Source organism: Columba livia, chromosome 2, assembly GCF_036013475.1.
Source record: "Columba livia isolate bColLiv1 breed racing homer chromosome 2, bColLiv1.pat.W.v2, whole genome shotgun sequence".
NCBI lineage: Eukaryota > Metazoa > Chordata > Aves > Columbiformes > Columbidae > Columba > Columba livia.
The window spans coordinates 40,471,196-40,490,551 of NC_088603.1; the positions used below are offsets into that span (position 1 = coordinate 40,471,196).

The 19,356-nt window shown below is 36.5% G+C and overlaps 1 protein-coding gene across 3 annotated transcripts in view; it reads right to left on the minus strand.

The window, feature by feature from the left end:
• The window catches only part of ZNF385D (zinc finger protein 385D), a 428,245-nt gene that overhangs the window by 327,982 nt on the left and 80,907 nt on the right, over nt 1–19,356 (minus strand). For all 3 annotated transcript variants that reach the window (XM_065051544.1, XM_065051545.1, XM_065051543.1), the window contains exon 2: nt 17,918–18,196. In XM_065051544.1, the coding sequence (XP_064907616.1) occupies nt 17,918–18,196 (279 nt within the window). The remainder of the gene's footprint in view (nt 1–17,917; nt 18,197–19,356) is intronic.

Below are 19,356 nucleotides of genomic sequence, written 5' to 3' on the forward strand. Positions count from 1 at the left end.
AAAAGCAAGCCCTCTTCCTAGCACCAGAGGGCTTTAGGTAAATTTGCTCAGGCAATCATTTACTAAGTAGCTGGATAACACTTAATTAGATCACATTATGATCTGGTTTTTTAGATTATGCATATCAGTAAATTAAGAAGTCAAACCTCAAACTGGTAAAGGTCAGGATCTCCTTTTCATTTCCCTTTTTTGCTACCATGAGAGGTCAAGATACTGCTCTGAGTCCATCGCTTCCCCTCAAGATGCTGCTTGGCCTGAGCTCTTTGATCTAAACTGAAAGAACTAAGCAGCATCTCACAAGATTTTACCTGAATTTTCTTCCTAATCTCCATCTATCCAGAAGTTTACTCATGATATGAATAATGATCAGAGTTAGATTTTTCCAGCACCAAGAAAGAGCATCTAACCAAATTTCCCAAGAGCATCACAGTTTAATTAGCCCATTTATTTTTACTTATAGTTCCACATAAGATCAAGACATGCAACTTAGAAAGAAAAAGAAAAAAAAAAAAAAATCTATCTTCTACTGAAAAACTCATCATTGCTCTGTGTTCTACCTAGTAAGAACATATTCAAAGGTTAAAATCTCAAGTTACACACATGTATCAGAAAATAAAGAACATTGTTCCAAATCTTCATATTACTAATCTTTAAACCACATCCAATACTATATACAGGAAAGAAAATGCACCTTGGTATTATCGACAGAAGGCATTCACTTGTCTTTGGTAAAGCAGTGTATTTATAAGACCAAAACAACAAAGCAAAGATGAATTAGCATAGAACAGTCACAAAATACAGTGCACAGAAAGTGGAGGGATATGTGCTATGGGAAAAGGTTCACAGGATGGAGACAGACAAGAGGAATAATGAAAAGAATTATAATGGAGGGGAAAATACAACAGAATGGAAAGAAAATGACAGAAAATGATGAAAAAATTATTATTTAAAGGTTCTATGCTCATTGGTAATACTATGAATTTTTCTGGATCCAATTTAAGAGAGCTTTCAAATTCAGGTTATTTTACATGGGCTAGAAATACAGACATAGAGGTTGCCTTAAAACAGTTTTGTCAATCTCCTTCACTTATCTTCCCTAAGTACACTCCTAGTGAAACTGTAACCAATTTTTGATGGAAGAGAAAATGCCATAAAGTCAAGATGCAGCTTCATTGTAACTACGTAAAAGAACACTGTGTGTTTTCTTTCACAACATAATATTAATACTAAGTTTCTCTTACAAAATGGGCCATTTAGCATATTATAATCACTGTAAAGCATCTAATAAGTAATGAGAAAACAGGCTCCTGTGAGTTACTGTGTATTTACAGACCATTTACATCTAAGAATCTGGTCTACTGTTTCCGTAAGGAACAGGAAAAAAAAAAATGCTGAGGGGCATTTGACAAAAAAAAAAAAAAAAAAAAAAAAATCCAGGATAAATTTCGAATCCTCACATTCTGCTGATATGTTCAACTATGTCCCATGATAAGCCTGACAATCTGATATGCTGGTGTTCTCTATAGAGCCAGACTAAATCCTTTATTGTGCATCATTTCTGCCCTTCTCTCGCCCCCAAATAATTGCTTTCTTTCATGTCCTCTTCAAGAGGAATAAATAGAGACTCAGCTCAAGCTGAAATAGAAGCCAAATATTACTGGGCTTGAATCTATTTTTTTCCACCTCATCCAGAGTTCCTGTGGTAGAGCCCATTAGGAGTGCATGAAAGCAGATAGCTCAAAGCCCACATAGTTATTCCTGGATTTAAATACAGATTGGAAACGAATGTCCTGTGGATAAATGCCTGTGAAAAACCCAAAGGAGAATAAGTGCTTGGGAGATTAAGAGATTTACTGTAACCTCTGCGAAAGCTGAACATTTAAAGGGCAGGAATTCTTCATTTTTCAATCAGCAAATTTAAAGGCAGAGTCATACGTTATCTCAGCAACTAATTAAAAACCTCCTGTAAGCATGTGCTCGTGTGCATAGAGATACTTATTTTTATAAATCAGCAGACGTGTATCAGGAATTCTGGTTGGCAAAATTAATATAAATGTTAGATGATGGTTTTGATTTTGTTGTTGTTGCTTGTGTTGTTGTTGTTTTGGTTTGTTTTTTGTTAAACACCACTTCGGCTAGTCCTCTGTATTTATTGCTTGAGATCTCTTACTGAACTGAGAGCAAATAGCTCCTTCTTACTAGAACAATAGCTCCTCAGTGAAGAAAACTTCATATACGACATGATTTTGTAACGCTCCTCGTTTTCTGCTTGCTCAATCATTCTTACTACCTATAACTCATGGGAAATGTAAGCCTAAACATGCTGAGGAAACGCTATGAAAAACTTGCCAGATTTTACTTAACGTCTTTTGGTCCAGTTCTTCCCTTTAAATCATGAAGATTGCAAGAACACACAAGTGTCCATGTGTACAAACAAGCAAACATCTGTTTCATACCAAAGGCCAAACAGAACAGTCACATGCATGAAGATCTTGCTCCCCAAATAAGCCCATGCCACGGACGGACAACAGCACATACTGAGTCCATCCAGTGTGTGACTAATCCTGCTCATGCTTTGCTGTTTCTGAAATTATGAACATTCAAGAACTGCAAAACACAAGCAAACCTTTAAAGTGGAAATGTGACTGCAGATCTTCACACATTCATCTAAGTTGCTTGAGTGCTATATATCAGAAATGGTATCCAGATCTAGGAAACGCTCACCATTCTCTATGACTAGAGACACCAGTTTGTCTACCCTTCATCTGTCCCTGTCCTACATTGTTCCCTTTCAAATTGTAGCCAAGGGTAATATTGTAATAAATATCTTTGATACAGAAAATCCCTAAGGATTCTACCAGTGCTATTCATATAAAGAATAAACACAATCACATTCTTACACATCTGATCTCACTGCCCAAAGGCATTTAAAAAATCATGGATCAAGCCCCCAAGCATTTACTCAGCACAAACCCCTCCTGAGTTTGGCAGTAGCAACTTCATACATCAATGAATTGTCAAATAAATGAAATATCCACAAAGGTTTTTTTATTAGTTCTAAAAAGCCAAGTGTGCTAGGATCTAATATACCTGTGGGAATGTTAGGTCTTATATGTTAACAACTGTTGAACAATAAAAACTTGTTATTTTGATCTTCAAAAGAAGAAAAAAAAAAGAAAAAAAAAAAGAAAAACTGCAAACTTCTGAGCAGTTCTGTAAACACCATGAAAATGCAGTTGCCATCACTTTAAGTATTAATAGGGAGAGTTAGGAATAAAGATGAAAGGGAGCTCCTGAGGAAATTATTTCTTTGCAATTTAATTTGTTAGAAAATAATATCTGCATGGCAAGTATCACTGATAAAGAAAAGCAAGGAAGAAAAAAGGCTTCATATGACATGTATTTTTTTTATTCCTTCATAATATTGGTTTTGTATGCATTAAAGTGAACAAAATTGCTATTAGTTTATGGAAAAACATAGTCAGAATATAAGGAGGTTATGTACTTTCACTGTGCTCTGCACAGGCCAAAAATAAAGTTTGATATACTTCTTCATTCCAGGGCAACTATTTAATACTTGGGTTTAAAACAGTAAGATGCTTTAGGGACATGCATTAAAATTCCTAAAAGATATAAGAATGCTTCACAGTTCAATTAGAGGTATTGGAAGATTGTGGGGGGAAATAAAAAACCCCACACAACAAGCACACATACACACCTGCCTGTTTTTTACTAATGCCACAGAAAGATTCTCCTAAATAAAGTCTTAATATTATCATACTGTGTACTCAGCACTATTGCTAAAATACAGACACTTCAGTGGTAAAGGCAGTGAGAATACAAGGAACCACACATAACAGCATACAGAAAAGGAGAGAAAGACAAGGCCATTCCCACGAAACATTAAGTTCCACATAATGAAATTAATAACTCTTCCTTGGTTCTTTTCCCCCTTTTATCCAGATAACATCTTCTGCACTCCTAAAGTGAATTTAGACCAAAAAAAACCCCAACAAATCTTCATTTTACTTTTTGATGATTCCAATATTTTGTGCTATTTATAGTATTACTCTAGAGTCTTCACATTCCTTCTGCCTTACAGAGAGATAAGGGTAACAGAATCCCCATCCTGAAGACTGCCAACATAGCAGATATAATATTACCATATAGTATTAAATAATTCCACAGGTATCATGATCTAATTAAACTAGTGATAGAAGAACAACTGATGAAACTGCATCACGACAAGTAAACTATGGGTCTGTTCATAATCCAAGAGAGTTTTTTCTTCTAGAAGAGTACAAAGAGTCAGGCGTGTTTTATATTTGTATAAGAAAAGTTCCAAGGTTCTCCCAACTTTATATGCAAGGAAACTTGGATTCCTCAGAGGAAACATGTGATTCATTGCTCAGTACTTTAGTGTCCAAATAATGTTAACTAAATTGGTATAAATCATTTTTGTGCTGAGCCAGGCAAGAAGGGTGGGTTTTTTTTGCTTTGTATCTTCTCTCTAGTATTTATATGGGGTTAAAAACACAATGTAGAGGTGGATTTTCTTGAAACATAGCTCCAGTTATTAAGAACTTTATTTTTGTTTTTGTGTAGCATGGAAACATAATTTCTAAACTCTGGATTAAAAAGAAAGCAGAAAACCAAAATATCACGTACATTCAAAAAAGACGAGAAATGCCATGGTTAAACTTTTAACTCTTTTCCCTGCTCAAAACCAAGCAGTTCTCAGACAAGTATTTCCTCAGATAAGGACGAAGAATTCTTTTCCTAGGGTTCCTTGAAGTAGAAGGAGGACAAAATGAGAGGGTGGTAGGGCTGGGGAAATACTGTTTTTTTACATATGTCTTTCACTTTGTCAGCCTGCAATGAAAGAACATCCTAACTTCTGTTGGGTAATTTACACCAACCTGCTGGTGCCTGGCAGAAGGAGCCCACCATCTGGGTAGGAATTATATGCACCAGGCATTCAAGTTAAAGTGAAATATAAATTCCATTAAATTTTATGGTAATTTTCTTAATGACTTCAAGATGGTCAGAAAGCAAAAAATGTTTTATGTTCTGCCAGATTTTCAATTACTTCATCAGACAAGACAAATAGTTGCCTCCCCTGTCCTGTAGTCTTCCCCACAGTTGTTCACTTACTCATTCTAATACTTTTCTACATTTGTGTGTACCTCTGCAAGTTAATCCCACCCTATAAAAATTCATTTTCATGCCTGAATTTCCCACCAAATCATGAAAAAACAGTGATCTAGCCCCATCTAAATCCTACTATCCCCTCATTAGCCAGTCTTCTCATGCGACAGCACTGATCCCCTTTTATCCCACATAAAAGTAAGTTTGTTCACGGGTTCATGCCACTGTTCACAGGGGGTTGTAAAGGGCATTTTACTACCAAAGAGCAAGCTTCTCCATGGGAACCAAGGCCTTCTAAAGTTTTCCATGGGATTAAACAGTATGAGTCTAACCTCTCATATTGTTACAGTAAAAAGGTCGGGTAGGAAGCTGCTGTTGGCCTGATTACTGCCCTCAGTACGGGTAATATCCTGCCTTCCCCTTAGGCCTTCTCTGGGTCACAGTGGGTGGTTTTCAACCTCACACAACGTCAAGAGAAAAGGAGCCTTAGGCAACTCACTTCATACACAAAATAAACAAAATCGAGCGCATTTCAAAATCCATGCTGTGCTTTGTGTACATCTTCCTGCCTGCTCTGGTCTCAAGAATGTTGTGAAGTGATTTATTATCAAAGGAATACAAAGGATGAAGCAGATATCATTCGATTTCCCCCTCAACTGGCCTTGTCTCCAGAAACTGCACTATAAACTCACCAGTTCTGCCCTTTTGTGTTTGCACATGCTGCCCCAGCCACCACATTTTAATGGCATCTCATCTATAGCAGGTGAACTGCAGAGCATGGAATGCTCTGGCAGAACAGATTAACCAGAAATCCTTTGGGTATCCACAAACAGTAAATCGTGGTGACAACTCTCTAGGTAACGCTGAGGATCAGCTAAGCTTGATTACTCAAGCTTTCTATGATGACACTTAATAAAAAAACAACAGTTACTTGGCAAAAAAAGAAAGTAATATTATGAAGATCATTCTCTAAATAAATTTAAAAAGAGTGGATGTAGGAAATTATGTATGTTTTTACCAAAACATACCAGGGATATCTTAAAGGCACTGAACAGTAACTATACCACTTCTTACAGTGTAAAAAAAATATTGTATAGAGATAGGATGTTTTAGTAATCCTAACAGCTAACATACTCCTAGAGATCTGTCAAAAGTAATAATGCCTATTCTTATTAAGTATCAGTTTACATCAGTCATAATGTAATATGAATAGCAAAGTGCGGGAGGCTTTCTTGACTGTATTGAATAGAAAAACAAAGATATAAGAAAAGAAAAAATCTTACATGATACTATCTTAGAGCAGGTTCTCTGGACCATAAAATCTGCAGGATCAGTGAATATAACTGAATTAGAAGAAATGCAACTCAGCTTTCCAGAGCTATTAGGATTGGGAAGCTTCAAGTGAACATCAGTAGGCATAAAAACATCATCACTATGATTTCTGATTTGACAAAATAAACACATACGCTTTGGAAAATTCCTTTCAAAAAGAAATTATTGCAAGTCTTCAGCAAAAACACACCCACTATAATTTTCAAAGATTAAAAAGTAACTAACTGCTGACTACCACACAGGACCCACTCCGAGCAAACAGGAAGATGGCATACAAGTGTGATCCCTATTCCACTGGAATTTTCTTCCAAACCAGCCCAAGAAATAACATTTTTCTAAGCAAACTAAGAAAAAAAACTATGACATGACCTTTTTTTACGTGTGTGTGTATGAATATATAACCGCTGTTCTCAGGAGCACAGATATTCAAATTTAACCTGGACCTCTAGTATTCTGCAAACGTCATCAATGGATTTCATATGACAGGCTGTGTGTGACATCAAAGAAATCACAAAAGCAGCCAATTATTTCCTCTGCAACAGATTTGTAAGTATATTACAGATTAAAATAACCTACAGTCCAAATTTTCAGACTGTACTAAAAGTAATTTATAACTATTTAAATATACATCCAATCTCACAAAGATAAAACTAAGAGACTCAACCTACTGAAATAAACTTTTCTGGCTTTTAAAAAATAGTGTTGTAGTGTTGATAAAATTAAAATGTTTCCTTGTTGAATAGTACTGAGTTTTCTATGCCAGCTATAAACTTATTTAAGTATTCTTTCTTTCTTTATAGCGTTTTTTGTTTCCACTATCTTTTACCTTAAGGGATTCATAAGACCAGAGAGGATTACCACTGTTATTAAAACAATTTATTTCACATATTAGACTACAATGACAATTCTAAATAGAGATCTATGTTTCCCTCAACATACAAAAATTACTCTTCTATTATTCCTATCTACTATTCCTAATTTAATTTCATTATGAGATGTGATCTGTGAGATGAAAAAAAAAGAAACAAACAAAAACAACAACAAAGAACAATAACAAAAAAAAACCCCACACACAAAAAAAAAAAAAACACACCACCACACAAAAAAAATTAAACACCCACAAACAAATTCAATATCAATTATAGGATCATTTTTTCATTTTTTAAACTAGCTGTTTGATCACTCCAGCACTTACATGGCAAGGTCTACTGTTGACATTTCAATGGTTTACATTGAAAGTTAATGTATTTTAAGAAAAATAAGTTTGAATGGCTATTAATGTTGGCATACCATGAAGACTAACTCTGTCTTAGTACATCATTGAACAACATGGTATATGTTGTTATTTACTGCAGCCTTTAGTATCTTTTCTTCCCTCTGTCACCACTAACAACAGAAGAAAGGTCTAAAAACAAGATCCATGTATACTAGTAGTTTTGTTCCTACTTTCCTCTTTTAGAGGGCAAGAATTTTATTTTGATAATCTAACTAGACGGACTGTAACCTGCATCAACAGAAGTTCTGACTATACTACAGGCAATTTAATGAAAAAATACTGAAAAAGACTTCAGCTGTTTTACATTTCAAAGCCTTTCTAAGAATACAGATTTTACTGTATCTGTTTTGCTTCTGTCAAATGCCATCAGCAACTTGACATTCAGAGTAGAGTTTTCTTGGCATTTTCTTTTTTTTTTTAAACATATAGCTATGAAGAAAAATTCTAGCCTTTGGCTCTCTATATAATACTACTTCTGATGTAAATTAAACAAGCAGGCCCCCGAATTTTTAACACTGATGTTTTCCCAGTGTATCTTCTGCAGAACCTTAGAATAATCCAGGAAGAAAGGGCTCTCTGGAATCTGTTTTGCCCAACCTCCTACTAAAAACAGAACTAACTTCAATGTTAGATCAGGTTGAGTTCTTAAATTTTCCACAGAATAACTTTCACAGCCTCTCTGGGCAACTTATTCCAGTGCTTACTCATCTTTATTGTGAAGTTGTGAATGCTTTTTTCCCCATATATCTAATCAGAATTTCCCTTGCTACAATTTGTGCCTGTTCCCTCTTGCCCTTTCACTGTACACATGCATCTTCTCTCTGAAGTCCCCCTAGGAAGCTGAAGACTGCAACAGGATCCCCCATTAGCCCTTCTCTTCACAGTAAACAAGACCAGTTTTGTCAGCTTCTCTTCATGAGTCATGTGCTCCAGCAACCTGACCATCTTATCAAAAAAAGTGAATGGGTCTGGTGTCTCTCTTGTACTGGGGGCACAATACTCCACATGTGATCTCAAAAGAACAGAGTGAACAGTAAACACTTCCCTCAAACTACTACTTATCCTTTTGCAAACGAAGTCCAGTGTGCAGTTACGACTTCATCTCTACAAAAACTCATGAACCACGTTCTACTTGTTGCTCACAAGGACACCCAGGACCTTTGTCACAAAGCTGTTCTCCAGCCTCTAACTTCTGTATGTTCCTCCTGCAGAACTTCACGTTTTGCATCTCTTGAACTTTATATGAGGTTACTACTGGGGCACTCCTACAGCTTGTTGAGGTTCCTGTGAAGGACAGCATTGTACTCCAACATACTAATGATTATGCCATGTTTAGTGTCACCTGCAGATTTGGTAAGTGTGCACTCCATCTTGTTATCAGGGTGACCAATGAAGATGGTAAAGAGCACTGCCCTTGCTATCAGTCCTTGAGGAATGCCATAACCAATCATCTGCCTGTTATACTGTGAAGGGTTGATCATTACAATTCAAAACAGATAGTTTGTCCAGCTTCTAGTCTACTTTGTACTCCATTCATCCAGCCCCTGTCTCACCATTTGACTACAATGATCCTATGGGAGATCATAATGAAAGCATTTCTTCAGTCACAAAACTATAATACCATGTTCCCAGAGACAGCCGTTTCACCACAGAAGGTAATCAGGCTGGTTTTATAATGTCTACATGTAAATCTGTGTTGGCTGTTCCAAATCACCTTTCTCTACTTCATGTGCCTGCACACGGCTTTCATAAAGACTTGCTCCATAAACTTCCTGGACACTGACTGGCTTCTAGTTCTTGCCGTTTCTGAAGGTGGAAGTAACATCTCTTTCCAGGAACCTCAATTTTATATTCTTCCCATACAGATCCCTTTAAAATGTACTATCCTGCTTTGCACTGAAAAGTTTCCCAGTATACAATTCCACAAGATACACTTTTATAGGCTTGACTCTCATGCCCTATGGGTGTAAGGTCAGAGACTACTCCAAAAGGGTGAACTGTTTTTTTAAAGACTTATAATTTTTATAACATCACATAACAAAGACACTTCAGAGTCTCAGATATCATTACTGAGCTGAGTGATATCCCTGGTAGTATTTCAACCTCAACTTGACTACATTTGTCTAGGGTCCTTGTTGCAACTACGCTTGGTAAGAAGAATGCTGTCACTTTATCAGTTGAATTTTGCGGCCACTTCTAGGAAAAATGAAACCTTAAAGAAACTATTTTTTCCAACAGTAAAATGAGAAAAAGGGAGTATCAAAACTGGAAGTTTACTGAGAATGATGAGTTATGCATATACATTCATCTGTGTTTTACTATACAACAGTTTAATGACTAGTAGCATGACTGAATCAAAACTGAGAAAAGTGGAGCTAGGTGCAGTCAGAACTATGGCCATCTAATAATTGGTTTTATTCAGTTTGATAATTAAATTAAAAAATCATATTTTTCAAAAAAACCCCACACATACCCTAGGAAAAACTAGGAAATATTACCTGAATAGTTAAAACTGAGGACCAAGGAGAAGAAAAAAATTCTACTGTCTTTCCCCAGTGGAAAACATACCTATCCACAATAGAAGCTGCCAAGGTTTAAACCCATATCAAATTTGAGGACAGGAATGGAAGCGGAAGGAGGAAGTTTTTTATCCACTTTTTAATATTTTTGCTATTTATATTGGGACAAAATAAGAATTACTCAAAGGTATGGATGGAGTTCTCCTGGCAAAGAAGGGATAGATGAGTCGTTAAGTGTTCCCAAGGATAATTACACATGGAACAACCTCAACAGAACAAAATTAATAATATTCCATTTCTGACATTACATTCCATATAACGAATTACATACAATCCCCATGAGGAAGGCTTGCATTTAAACACATAGTACCCTGACATAAAGTGTCTGGAGAAGAATTTTAAGAATTTTAATTGTGATTACAGGACTAAGAATCAGTTTAGTAAGTGAGCTGCTTTGCTTAAAACCAGTGTATCTTTCCAGCTCTCTAATTTCATATATATATATATATATATATATATATATATATATATATATATATATATATATATATGGAAAAACTGAGGGTGAAATCTCGGTTTTATTTATATATCTACAATGCTGTCTGCATGGAGACTCCAATCAGGCTAACCTATAAGCATTAAAGTAACAAAAGAAAATAATCTTAAAGATTAACTCATTCCCACAGTAGCAATGTGAAATGTAGGTTAGAATTGATGCTTCCTTGAAGATGTAAACTGAACTGGCCTAAATGTGTGCTAACATTAATTAAGTTCCTCAATAGTGCGAGGAACTTGCCTCCTTCTCTTGAAATCAGCAGGAGTTTGTAATTAATTTCATTGAAGCTGGTCTTAAAACTCTGATCTTGAAATATATTTTCCCCTGCTGTGAAACATAACAGAGGATAAAGAATTAACTAAAGATTTCAGTGACATAACTATCAGTAAGACAATATATTTTGAATCAGAGGAATAATAAACCATAAATAAGAAAAAGTCAGTGTTACTGAAATGTATGTCACATTTGATGATATCTGCTTTATTTTTCTTCTAGTCAGATATAACTCAAAAATTCTGCTTAAATTCTGTGATACCTTAAAAATTAAAAAAAATAATGCCACATGAGGTACAAATTTATCCTTGTAGAGGCTCATTGAGGAACATAGACCTACATTTAAAGTAAGAAAAATAAGTGAATAAGGGAAAAGCTAGCTCTCGGGAAATTAATACTGGGAAATGTTGATAAACTTAGTGTGTTGTCATGACTCATAGAAGATTTGTTGCCTACCAGATGCCAGTGCAGAAAAAATAAAACATCATATTAAAAGAAGGCAAGTTACTGAGAAGGTCTGGAAGGAAGCCATGATCATCATAATCTATATTGGAGCTAGTGATATAAGCAGAACTAAATGGAGATAATGCAAAACAGGTTTCAAGAGTTTGTTTGCTGTACATGCAAGTAGAGATCAAATACCAGTGTTCTCAGAAATGAGACTGGTGCCACACTCAGGGAGAAGCAAAGAAAGGCAGACCAACATCTCAGCACAGTTCAGAAACGACACAAATGGACACAGATTGATCTCAGAGCAAATGAACCTTATACAGCTAATTTAGTAGTGATTATCAGTATTCCTGCTACAGCATAAAACACTAAGACAATACTTACCTAAAACAGCATTAAAATGGGGAAACAAACCAGTTCAGATAAATAGAGCATATGGCAGGTTCTAGTCTGAAGCCAAACAGGATATTTAAAAAAAAAAAAGTTATTAAAGAGAGTCTGTGTTGGTATTAAGTAGAGGTGCAAAGAGAGTAAGATGATGGTCAGCTTTCCTGCTTTTCACAAGTATATATTAAGCACAGATTAGATAGAAGAAAAAGTGCTGTACATCTCTTAGCAACGTGAAGTCCTGAAGACATGAGGCCACTAATGCCTAAAAAGGCCAAGTGAACTGTGATAGAACAATGATCAGAATATACGGAGTAAGAATGGCGAGTATGGAAGAGGATTAAGTGTAGCAAATAGGGACAAGGGTTGAAGATTTTCACCCTCTAACCTGCATGTAAGAGAAGACTGTGTGCTGTTGAAGACACCTTTAAAGTATCTCAGCCCCTACTGCCCCAGCACAGCAACCAAAAACCTGATCCAGCTTTGCTAGAAGGCAGCAAATCCACTTCTGAATTTGTTTCAGCTGTTTTCTCATGCACAAACATCCATGTCCTATGGATGCTAACAACTTGCTAAACATCTTGCTTTGGAGATGGTACCCAAAAGGAGAGCACTCTCTACAGCTAAGGATATTACAAGAGAATGCATGCAGTCTTATATTCAGGCAGAAAACTGGAACAAACCAAATTTGTTTGTAATTTTTTCAGTCTACAGTTAGAGAGGCTTGTTTAGACCCTGGGCAGATGTTCCTGATGGTGGAGACTCTTCACATACGTTAAACAGTTTGATTCATAATAAACTGCCAAAATAGGCATTATTCAGCTGTCACCTAAGATGGCAGAAAATAAAGGAATTTACCAGTTGAGACTGAAACCATAGTTCAAGAAAGGACAAACATCTGTAAGTGCGCTTTGTGAACAACAATTTCTAGATATCCTCCAGCTTCTGAAGAATTAATCATTATTAATAAACACAGTTTACTAGGCTCATTTTTTTTTTCATTCTGTCATGCTATTTAGTGGACCAAATACCAGACACGTTACATTAAAAATTGTTTAACTACTATGAATTTCTCCTCCTCAAATCTAAAAGAATGTTTTTGGGGACTGTTAAAATGTATGTTACCTTTGTGGCTGCATGGCATTATTGAAGTTATTCCAGGTGCACCCATTAAGCTTTCTCCCCAGATTCCTCACAACTTGTTACAAGGTTAGAGTTTACCTGATTGGTCTCTATTAAAATTCAGTCATGTCCCTTTGTATTTATTTGTAACAGGTAACATTCATTTAACTATAGGAAGTTTGCAATGCATGCATGTAAAGAGTTTGTCCACAGTTACCATCCATCATTTTTTGCATACTCACAAAGCCAAGTGGATTCTACTGTGTTTATCAGGGGAAATATGAACATCATGCATGTGGTTGGTGTGAACTGGCTCTTTCTTAACTCATTCAATGACACACAAGTTACCTTGTGATAAAACTTTGTGATGAACTATGATGTCATATATGGTGGCTATTGCATTTCTGAATATAATAAAAAATAAATTCCGCAAATACTAGTGTTTTAAAAGCCTATCTTGCATGTAAAAGTGCTCTTGAAGGCAGAAACTTAATAGTTTGCTAACTGGAATAGGAACATGATGAAAACAGACAAGTGCTTTGGAATAAGAAGAAAGATTTACATCTGGGAGCAGTGGAAGTGACACCACACTGCCCTCAGCCAGTCCTACTTGTCCTGAGATCTCCAGCTTTAACATTTGAGAGGTATTACAGAATACCCAGACGGAACCTGCTGTGCTTCTTCACAAAATACTGGCACCTATGACCCACAAACTAGAGGCTTAAAACCAGAGGATAACTCATACTGGATTTACTGTTAACTGGCCATGAGGCTCTGCAGCACAACATGACATTAAAAAGTTTGCAACCACAAAACAGCAAAATAGCTGTCATGGTGCAACTTCATGCTTTATCTTGAAAAGAACAAATAAAATGCGTGAAACAGATTTTCCTCATATTTCAATGTATATTTCAGTATAATTATAACAATTTAATTGTTATTCATCCTTAAGTAATATTTAGTGATTAATTAAGAAATTTGTTTTTTGCAAATTTAATTCTGATCTCTTCCCCTTGTTCTATGCACTCACTGTCCTTGTACACAGTATAATAAAATTTAACTAAGATGAAATTTCACTGAAAAGAAGCTGTAGGCATGTTTAGTTTAAAAGAAAGTAAATAAAACTCACTAAACTGGATGGTCTTTTGTCTGGGTTATGAATTCAGAGAGCTAGATAAAGAAACTACTGCCAAACGCCTCACTGGCTCTCATGTTTCAAAAGAACAATGTTTCAGAAATCAATTTTTAAAGTGAAAGTAGTTTTATGAATTTTAGAGCATTTCTCACTCTCTTTCATTATTGTTGTCTAATATATTGTAGAAAATATTGTAGAGGAAAGCAGTTTCATTTTTTGTCCTAAATATGCCACATTCATTCATGATGATTCAGCAATTTACACAAAACCAAGCACAGGGGAAATTCTGGTTTACATAAAAATCTTAGTAATACCAGATTTTTCACTGATATTGCTACACATTTGCATCCACAGTTATTTTTCCATTCTGTCAGTAGAAACATGAGTTTTCCTCCTGCTGGTCAGAATAAACTATTTCCCACAAGGCATCACTTCTTCCCACAGCATCCAGGCTGGTTTTATGAGAAGTGGTGAAATGTTGGCAGACCAGATAGGAAACACATTTTGCCCTTTTTTTAATTCGAAAACTTACTCAAAATCTCCACTGACTTGTTTGGCACCTTGTTTCTGCATGTAGGAGGGCAGAAAGGTAAATAAATCACCAGCAAGAAGAATATATTATAGGGTGTAATGAGGAAAGTATGAGCCTTTTTAAGTGACATAAAAAGCAATTATTAGGAGGAAGGAACATGGAAAATTGTGTTACTCCCAAGTACATACAGTTCAGTAACAGAAATGCTGATGTCTCAACATGTCCTTTTAAGTCATCACAAACCACTGTACCGAGTAATGACACAAGAAGCGATGGGTTCACATCATTTTTGTGACTCTGCACAGTCTGCTGTTCTGAGGCTGCTCTGCCCCAGGAAGGTGACAAGTGTGTATCATATTGTAAAGCTGCCAAGCTGACAGATAAGCAACTAGCAAAACTTTTTAGAAAAAATCTGGTGGGTTGTTCAAATTCAGTACAGATACCAATACAGCAGAAAATAAATGCTGCTTTTAACCCCACAATGCACATTATGTATTATGTATTTGCAGAGGTTAATAGGCTCCGCACTTTAAGCAACTTACCTTATGAAATTATGCAGAGATATTCAAGTATAGTAACATGCTCTGTTATTTATGTCCAGCAGATAAAAGCTACTTCACACAGTTTGAAGATGATGACTATAGGGTGACAGCTTTAATTACATAGTCAAAGGGTAATACAGCTGAACCCTACCTCTGGTCAGCAGTCCATTGTAAATTATTTGGGAATAAGACGGACTGTTGCTTCACATATTATAAAATCAATCCTCCACTTCTATTATCCCTGTGATATAAAACACACAAATCTATCCTACTTCGTGAATAATTCAGAGGTGAAACCAAACAAGTCACAGTTCCCATATATTTCCCAATTTTTCCACGTATGTTAGTTCCAAGTGAACACACAACTTTGCAAAGGTTTATGTTAATACAACCCACAGTACAGTCCATGAATCGCTGTAATGGGGTTTACTTGTGCATAGTGCAAGCACTTCACTCATTCAACTTGAGGCAGAGTAACTACCAATGACGAAGCCTTAGAAGACAATCTCATACAGCAGAGCCTTTGCTTAGTTTTAATTTACAGAAGAATTTAGTCTCAAGAATGATTAGATCATTAACCTGGACACAGAGCATTAAAAGCTGTCTTCTGTGACAATCAGACTTCTACACAAGGAATACCATTCTCATAAGTAAAGTAACCTACTGACATACATTGAATAAACAGTACTTTGCATGTTTTACAGTTATACCAGTGACCTTCAGAAAGAGTCATTTGTGTGCATTTGACAAACTGAAAGGGTCAAGCCATATTTTTTTTCAGTTATAGTCATATATCACTTGAACTTGCTGGAGTCTCATCAACAAAACAATCATTCATCCAAAAAACATTGCCCATATTTCAGATTTAATACTAGTTTTGACAAAACATATTATTGTAGAAGGTCTGTCACCTTCTACTTGACTTTTAAGAGGGATCTCGACCAGGGACTGTGTTTGAAGTGCGGGGAGGGTGGTTACTCAAACATTCAGTTCTAATTCGGTTCTAACTTCTAGCAAGAAATATTTGATATCAATCTCTATTTCATTCATAATGTTCAGCTAAAAAAAGGAAATCTCAAATTTTGGTGACATGGAAAAAATCACTTCCTTATGCTCTTCGCTATGCTATTATCTCAGTGGAGTGCTACTTTTGAAGACACTCAAAAGATCTGCCAGATTTAAAAAGTTTCCCAAAATAACTGCACTTTTAAACAAAGCACTAGATAGTCAATCAGCTATCTTCTGACTACAAATAGATGCAGGTACACACGACATAGTGGTAATTTTAAGGAGAAAACAGGAAACATGCCGTTATACTACTATATCGATCCTCTCTAGAATATAAACGCTGAAGCATGATTGGTCCTTTGCTTAATTACTAGTTCTTTTCTTATCATGGATTAAAGCAGAAGAATGAACTGCCAAAACCACTTTCTATTGTTAGCAAAATTGTTGTGTTAATACTGACAATAACACAATTTTACCTTGACTGAAGGTAGCAATAACATTAGGCTATGTTTATTTGGTTACAAAAGGAATGCATTCGTGGATAACCATATTGCACTTTTAATCAATTAGGAAACCAATCTATCTTTACACATCTTCACAGCTCTTACTAACGGTAGTGGTATTCTTTCTAAGTCTGAACAGTGCTGCTTAAATACAAAATTATTTGTGTTGTTCAGTGTTATGGGGTTTGTTTTGTTTTGTTTTAAGGAGCAACACCACATACATAGCAAAGTACTCGCATCTAAAACACTTCAGCAACATAGCCCAACTCTTAAAGCCAAGACAAAGCACAGATTACTAAAAATACCTCTAAGGTCCTATCTAGGGATTAGTTTTCAGTATATCCTTCTGCAGATGCAGCAGGAAGCAACGCATGGCACAAAATATTAAGCAATATGCCTGGTCTGAAGAAAGCAAGCCTGAAAGTCCTAAGCGTATCGTATTAAGATTACCATTCCTGTGACACAGCACATAGAATCAGATACAATAATACAGCACAACGCTGTAGATAGGCATACAATTCACTCTTACAACAGGAAAACATACCACCTACTAAAAAATGCTTTTCCCAAAGCTGTCAATGAAATCAATTAAAATCAAAATAACCTCTGTTCCATCTCTGTTTGACTTCAGTCATGATCTTTAAACAGACTTATGCTAGCTATGGGTTGAATCCTGAAGAAGGGAACTAAAGTGAAATGAGTTTGGGAACGTATTTGTTCTGTGTAACGTATTTGTTTCAATTTATTTTGCAAATGCCTTACATTCCTTAAAAGCAAACATACCTCTAACAAGTATAGCCTTTCTAGTAGACCGTAAAATATGGAATATTACTGATTATATTGAAAACCATCAAAATGCAAATGGAATGAGAAAGAATCTGAAACAACATCATCAGGTAGACAAGAAATAGAATCACTTGTAACAACAAACAGTATACCTTTAGCTATTTGCCAGATACTCATGCTAGGGACGACCCCAAGCACTGCAGTCAACAAGAACCTTTGCCTTAATTTCACAGGATTTGTTCACAGAATAAAAAAAAATGCTTAGACTCATATATAATGACATTACTGCACATTGCTGCAATTCTCAGCTCAAAACTTAGCAAAAGATATATATATTTTAATGCTTACCATTATCACTTTTAAGATTTCCATTGCTGAGCTGTTTTAACCTCTTCTGGTGAGATTTGCCATTGTAGTGGATTTGTGCCTGAGCAGCAGAGTTCAGTTGAATGTTACAAACATTACACAAAGTGAAATTGGTATGTTTCTTTTCTCTTTCCTTCTTTTCTTCAGTGCCATCGAGTGCTAATTCTTTCTCACCTTCCCTGTCTGGGACAGACGTGAAATCTGAATTGTATGACTGGTTATCAACTGGTAAATCAGGGCTCCAGGGCTTCTTCATATTTTCTAGGGAGAAAAAGAAAACAAAACAACAACACAGGAGGGAAAATTGATGAGTAATAAAAAATAATATACACAAGATTCCTACACATGAAACCAACAAAAGGCAGGTTCTTTGCATGTTCATATTTTAGTGCTACATTTCCACTCACATTTTGCTTTCTGTTCATGGTTTTCAGTTTTGCTGTGTAACATGAGTAACCTCACAGCCACTCAGGAGAAAGTCTTTAAATCTTATGGGGTACTACTTAATCTATCACTAGAACCAACCCATCACAGGGTTTTTTTTGTTTTTGTTTTTTATTTTTATCTTAACCCTTAGTTTATTTAAGAATTATCCTATGAAAAGCAACCTTACAAATGCTAAGTTAGAAATCTCAGCAAGGGCTAGATGAAGCTCCTGACAACTGTCACCATCAGTGGAAAACTGTATCAGGCACAGGGGCCCAGATGTTGGCAGTGGGGGCTGCAGGGCAGCCTCTCTAAGACAAGGCCAAGCGCTTGTCCCATTCTTGGGACAGCCAGTTCCAGGTGGCTCCAAAATGGACTCACCAGTGCTCAAAGCTGAGCACATCAGCCACAGGTATGGTACCTCTGTGATATTTAAGAAAGAGTAAACACATTGCCCAGCAGCTGAAAAAAAATGTGAGCAACAACCTTGTAGACAGTTGAAGAGAAGGGGCAGGAGATGCTTCAGGCACTGGAGCAGAGTTTCCCCTGCAGACCACGGTGACAACTACAGTGACACAGGTTGACTCCCTGCAGCCTGTGGAAGAAATATCCACCTTCAGCCTGGGGAGGACCCCACACGAGAGCAGGTGGACATGCCTCGAAGAAAGCTGCCGCCCATGGAGAGCCTATGCAGGAGCAGCACCCCTGGCCAAGGCTGTGTTCCATGGAGACGAGCCTGTGCAGGTGCTGGTTTTCTGGAAAGACCTGTGACCCTGTGAGGGATCTGTGCTGGAATAGTCCTTTCCTAAAGGAAAAGCCCATGGAAAGGGCTCATGCTGGCGCACTCTTTCAAGAATCACAGCCCATGGGAAGGAAGCCCAGTGGAGCAGTTTGTGAAGGACTATATCCCATGGGAGGGACCCCGTGACAGAGTAGGGGAACAGCGTGATGAGAAAGGTGAAGCAGAGATGAAGTGATATGGACTGACCATAATC